The sequence below is a fragment of the Suricata suricatta genome, unplaced genomic scaffold (genome assembly GCF_006229205.1).
Source record: "Suricata suricatta isolate VVHF042 unplaced genomic scaffold, meerkat_22Aug2017_6uvM2_HiC HiC_scaffold_153, whole genome shotgun sequence".
In the NCBI taxonomy this organism is placed as follows: domain Eukaryota; kingdom Metazoa; phylum Chordata; class Mammalia; order Carnivora; family Herpestidae; genus Suricata; species Suricata suricatta.
Genome location: NW_021859663.1, coordinates 50,949 through 57,362, shown reverse-complemented (window position 1 = coordinate 57,362; position 6,414 = coordinate 50,949). Strand labels below are relative to the sequence as shown.

Here is a 6,414-nt window from a genome sequence, read left to right as displayed (position 1 = left end):
GAGTCGCACGAGCCCTGTCACCGTGGAGTGGCGTGAGTAGCTTGCTGATCTCACAGTTCCTCCCCCACCGAGGAGGGGACTTTGCTTTCCTGAGTGTCAGGGTTCTCTCTCCTTACACCGTATTTCCATTTGTTCCATGTTCTCTTCTCTTTAGCACAGGTCCTGGGGGTAACCAAGTGTGATCCTGTGATAGAAATCTATAATAGTTTATAGATATTCTGTGACCATTTCTACAGATCCCACAATCCTTGGGGAGACAGTTATGCCTGGCAGACAGAAAAGAGGTTTCCATGTTTTGAGACTTTCCATAGCTCCTGAGTCCCCGGTGACGCTGAGCACTAGTGCCCGGCCTTGGGCTGGGCTTGTGCTTCTCGCATCATTGCTGTGTGTTGTTCATTGTGATCTAGAAGAGGCACATCCTCTACAGTGTATGGACCTTTGTGACAGGAGGGGAATCCGATCTTGGCACTGGTTTTATTAGCTCTGTCACCCTGCACAAGCTACTTGAACTTCATGGAGTCCCAGGCTCCTAATCCATAGATGCTGAGGTAGTGTATTTGTCAGAGTTGTGATATATAAAAAGTTCAATACCTAAATATTGTATCTACAGAATGGGATTTAAATTGTTTTTTTCTCCCAAAATTGCCACTCAATCTACTTCTCCTAGGGCAGACTTCATTCCTCATTCTCAAAGTTCTCCATCCCAGAATTTCTGTCAGAGAAGTTGGAATTGGGGTAAAAATCACTAAAACTGCTTCTTCTCTCAGGGGCTCAGTCAGACTCTGCACAGAGCAAGATGCTGAGTGGAATCGGGGGCTTTGTCCTGGGTCTGCTCTTCCTGGCGGTGGGGCTGTTCATCTACTTCCGGAACCAGAAAGGTAAGGCACGTGTTGGTAGTTGGGCTTCCCATAGACCGTGTGGGTGGGAAATACAGCTGTGATCATATAAACTCTCTGTATACCCATAGGCTTGTATAAAGCCCCCCCCACCCCATTTGATCTCTGATTTTCAAGAAATCTGAAAAGCAATGGTCCATGGTTACTGTGTTGCAGCATAGTTATGGCTTGTAGAGATCAGAAAGAGGTTAACAAGCAGGATATCTTGGGTTGAGGTCTGGGGAATAATCAGGAAGAGCTAAGAAAGCTAATGAAACCACAGTAGATTTGTGTGACAGAAACTTCATGGGTCACATCTCTCCCTTTCTGCTCCTGCTGTGTCATGTCCGCCCCGGCCAGCGGGCTGGTCGATCCTTTCGGGTTCCTGAGAGGAGAGAGAATTGGGGGGCAGGGAGCACAGAGAGTGGAAGCAAGACATGCATTTCTGATCAAGCCTCTTTATTGAGAAAATATCCACACCTATATAGGGTTTAGGGCAGGAAGCTGACAGAGTTGGTTGCTAGGAAACAGGGTCAAGCTAGGGTAAAGAAGGAACCAAACTAAAGTTTTTAGCACAGCATCTGAAAGGCCAATACCACCTTGCCTGTAGGCGATTGATCTTTGTTCTTCTGGCTTTCCTGACAGGGAGTGGCACTTCCCTGCCTATTTTTGTAATTCAAGTAACTCCCCTCAGGGAGTGACATTTCCGGCTAGGGCTAGTAAATGGCTGAGCAGCTGAATCTTTGCAGCTTCCCACACTGCAGGCATCATGTTGTGGGTTGTGATGTTAGAGAAATCTAGGGAGGTGGGTCTGGGGTTGGGACTTGCATGTGGGGACGGATTTGCCTGTGTATCTGTTAAGTATATGTTTTCCCTTCTCTTTCCCAGGGCACTCTGCACTTCAGCCAACAGGTAATGCTCTTGACCCTCTCTAGAGATAGAGTTGATTATCCTGAAACAGATGGTGGAGGTGAAAAGGCAGAAATCATGTCAAAGACTTGGATCTGACTGCTTCTCAGATAGTTAACTGGAGCTTCTTCTCTCCACTTACAAGAAGGCTTGCCCTGTAAATAGCTTTGGGTCAAGGATAGTTAAGAATATGTTCTTCTCACTGTGGTGCTTTAACAGGAGACGCTGAGAGAGGGGAGGAGAGGCTGCTGGGGGAGGTGGGTCTGGAAACCACTCTGGGCTCTGTCTTCTGCAGGACTCCTGAGCTAAGGGGGAGATGCTGACACTCCAGGAAGAACCTTCTTTTCAAGCTTCTTCACAGAGTGAAAAGGTTTCCTGCTTGGCCATTACTCTGCCACAAACACAGTGCTTTCTCAGGACCTGGTTTGTCCTGGGCTCAGTGACCCTGCAGAACCCATGCTCCCTGCAGGCTCCCTCCACCCTGTCCTTGACCTGGAGGCCCCAGTATTGACTGCAGTGCCTCGTCTTCATTCTTTCAGCCCCTATGAACGCTGCCCTCACAGCCTCCCCTGCATCGGAACTCACCTTCCTCTCACGTGTCTTTATAAGCTTTTCTCAAATAAACATGGAGTGACAATCGTCTGTTTCATATAGTCTCAAGGAAAAGAAGAAGGAAAAAAGAAGGGAGATAGGGAGCGTTGCAAGAAATTACTATATTGGTTTTTATTTATATTCCAGAATTTGGGTCAGATGGGGATCTGGAAGATATCTTTGTATCTTTCCATTTTATACTTGGTCTTTATGCATTTCATAATTAGGCATGTTTTCTGGAGCTAGGAGCCCCCATGGCCCATACGATGCTGGTGTCCGACACCTCTGTGTTCTCAAAGACAAATACATAAGTCCCTTTGCACAAGACAGGGGACAAAAAATATCAGAAAGGCACTAACATAATGATATGATGCTCACAAAATTTGTGTAATCACTTTGTTTCTTTCCACTGATTTTTTATTTTACTTATCATTTTTTTTGTTTCATTTCATTTTTATGTAGGATCCACATCCAATGGGGGGTTCACACTCATGATCCTGAGATCAAGAATCAAATGCTCTACTGACTGAGACAGCCAGGCTGTCTTGATTTTTTTTATGTAAGTCTCTAAACCTGTGGAAATCTCTTTCAAGAGACTGAAGGAGGGCTGTATCTGCACTTCCCTCTCTTGCTGTCTCTCTGATAAACATCAGTGGCATATGACACTGTGGCTTGGGATGCTTCCTTCCCAACCTTCCCCTTAGACCATCAGGACAAACCACAACTCTAGTGGAAAAGATGGATGTCTGAGACCTTCCAGATTGTACAGAAATATAATGTATGTATAGGAACATCCTGTATGGATCTTATCTTAGAAATCAGAGGTGATGGTGGGAAACAAAGGGAGAAATTATGAATACTCTGATGTGCATACAAACAGTGAAATACTATGTAGCTAGAAGAAAAAATAATAGCCTGCTTGCAATAATCTCCAATTCTGTACAGGTATGAGAGTTTGTACAACACACAGCATTTTGTTTAATAGAATAGAGAAAGGGAATAGGAATATAAGCTATATCAATTCATTTTATCTGTACCCATCTATCATGATCTCTTTCTCCATCATCTATTAAATCTATTTACATTTCTATATATGACAATGGGAGGACTTTAAAAAATGGTTGCCTCTTGGATAAAATGAGTGAAGGGATAGAAATGAAAGCTGGGCTTTTCGGAAGGTGTCTTATTTGATAGTTTTCTAATCTTAAAATTTTCTTTTATGAGAGAGCCATGAGCGGGACAAGGGGATCAGAGAGAGAGAGAGAGAGAGAGAGAGAATCTTAAGCAGACTCAGTGTGTAGCCTCATGTGAGGCTTGAACTCACAAACTGTGAGATCATCACCTGAGTGTAGCTCAAGAGACAGAGGCTTAACTGACTGATCCACCCAGCACCCCTCTTATTAAGTAGTGAGGAATTTCCAACATTTTATATAATAAAACTTTAAACAATATATAAAGACTAAAACCAAATGTAATGATGAAAGAAATATGACAGAAAGTGTATAATGGGAACAAAGTAGAGAAGGAAACCAAATATTTTTGTCCCTTGCATAAAACAACATGGAATCATAAGTATAAATTAAATCTCATTAAATTATATCAATTTCAGTCATATAAAAGATTTGGAAAGGTTTCAGAGAAATGCAACCAAATTGCTTAAAAAGATTTTGAGTTCTGTTATCATATTTTCTGAAGAGCCAGTTTCAAATGTCAATAAAATCTAAAGAGTAGACAGCAGACTCAGAAGTTTATTTCAAGGTCATAGTCATTTGGACACAATTTCCCCATGATCAGAGACAACAGTAATTTCAAGCCAATTCAAAGTTTATGTATATTTCAGTCCTATGATGCATTATTTGTGTGAAACATGTTATCATCCCCTGGGAATTTAATAAGCTAACAGTAATGTATGCAATATTTCTGTGGTTCGGATAACTTCTGTTTGATCCCAGGGTCTCAATGTGACTTTTGTTGTGTTCTCTAAGAGGAAGAAGTGAATTGTCTCATGTTATGTGAGATCTATGGTGTGACATTTTAATATAGAATTAAAATGTATGGCAAGAGTATTTCAGTGGAGATGCTTTCTGTTGCTAGTGGAAAAACCCAATCTAATTGACTTTATTTTTTTTTTTAAATACTTGTCTCACAGAACAGATAGACCCAAGGAACTTCATCTCCAGACTGGCCAATTCATCAGGCCAGTGCTGCCCCAGTGATTCTGGGACACTGTGTCTCATCTCTTTATCATACTTTACTTGTCAGTGTTCCTGAAATGGCAGTAGGGTGCCTGCAGCAGCTTCAGCTTCATGTTATCTCATAATCTCCAAAGGCAGGAAAAGGGGACTGTTCCTTACATGCTTTTATAGGGGTGAACTATACTCTTTTCAAGTGTTCCCAGTAGACCTGCTTCCCGCACTTTGAGAGGACCATGGGATTACAGTGACAGGCTCAGACAAATCATGCTTCATCCAGTTTGGGGTGGGCTTGCCTTTCCTGATCCATTAGAAAGATGGGAGCAAATAAAAATCTTTGGAAAGAAATATTAGATGGGGTAGAGAACAATTTAGGGTAAGGAAACTATAGTATCTGGTACTGTTAAAGTGTTAGTGTTTTTTTTTTCCAAACATTTATTTATTGTTGATGGAAAGAGATCGAGTGTGAGTGGGAGAGGTACAGAGAGAGGGAGTGAGACACAGAATCCGAAGCAGGCTCCAGGCTCTGAGCTGTCTGCACAGAGCCGGATGCGGGGCTCGAACTCACAAGTGGTGAGATCATCACCAGAACTGAAGTCAGACTCTTAACTGACTGAGCCCCTAAAGTGTTTGTATGTTAAATTATCTCCTCACAAAAGATGACAGATTGTTGAGGGGAAGCATCAATTTGTAATTTTTTTTAACAGGGGTATTAAATAGCAGCTATAAACCCAATTACAATTATAAACAGCTGCAGGGGACCAGCCCAAGCACCAGAGTCTAAGGGTCCCTGAGTAGGGGGTTGGTGTCGGCGCAGTATCTATAAGAAAGAACACAGACAAAGTGAATAGTGGCAGTATTGCACTTTACTGTGATGCTTAGGATCTTTATATACCACAGGTGATTATATTTTGTCTTTAATGAGTACATTGTTTGTAACTCTGAGGTTTTAGGTAAGAATCACATGTTCCAGAAAAGATCATTGTTTCCATGGTAGAGAAAACAATAACATAATTTACTACAGAGTTTCAAAAACAGGAATGAAATACATTAACGAGGGTATTGTTCTATGCATATAGTATAATATTAGCCAAAGCTTAAGAGAAGGCTATTTTTCTTTAAAGGTGAACATGATGATTTACGGGTAAAATGCCCCTGACCAGGAAGGGTGTTTCAATCTGAAAATTTGCCCACTCACTGAAACTATAATTAAAGGTCATAGAAAACTAACTCCAGTCTCTGATCCATCTTGATCAAGAGGTCATGTGCACATTCTCTAAAACAATGGAAAGTAGGACCCAACAAGCTATATGACACTGTACTCTCAGTCTCCCAGGAGAGTGACTTAATCCTGATCCTCAACTGAGGGACCCTACTGCACCAGGGATGCACCCTCCAGCTCTGCTAGGGATATGTGCATTCCTCCTGGTTGTTCACAGAGGGATCTCAACAGGCCTTTTGGCTGAATGGGCCCCTACAAACAGCATCTAAGGAAGACGATTATTTGTTTTAGAAGTTAACGTGCTGAAACTTAATTTTATAAGGAAAAATATATTTTCCAGAAAAATCTCAAAGACAATGGAGAAGGGATGCTATGTCCCTTCACCTCCCCATTGCATCCTAGGCTCCAAATGTGTGCCTGGCATAAGGACAGAAATACTGTGCTGTGCTGGGCCTGGAATGCTGTGTTGTAAAAGGTCATGTTGTGGAAGGCTGTGCCTTAGTTTACATTGTCTTGAGGAGCATGCCATGAAGGTCATGCTTTAGTTTCCTTGGAGGCTGTGCCATTTTTAATCCATGGAAAACACTAGAAATGTTTTAAAAGAGGGGATTACCCAATTCTGTAA

General features: G+C 42.1%; 1 protein-coding gene across 1 annotated transcript in view; it reads left to right on the top strand.

Moving 5' to 3' along the window:
• LOC115284687 (DLA class II histocompatibility antigen, DR-1 beta chain-like) overlaps window positions 1–2,423 on the top strand; it is a 10,563-nt gene extending 8,140 nt beyond the window's left edge. The window contains exons 4-6 of the mRNA XM_029931194.1: window positions 768–878; window positions 1,764–1,787; window positions 2,080–2,423. Coding sequence (XP_029787054.1) covers window positions 768–878; window positions 1,764–1,787; window positions 2,080–2,093 — 149 coding nt within the window. The 3' untranslated portion in view covers window positions 2,094–2,423. The remainder of the gene's footprint in view (window positions 1–767; window positions 879–1,763; window positions 1,788–2,079) is intronic.
• The last annotated feature ends 3,991 nt before the right edge of the window (window positions 2,424–6,414 follow it).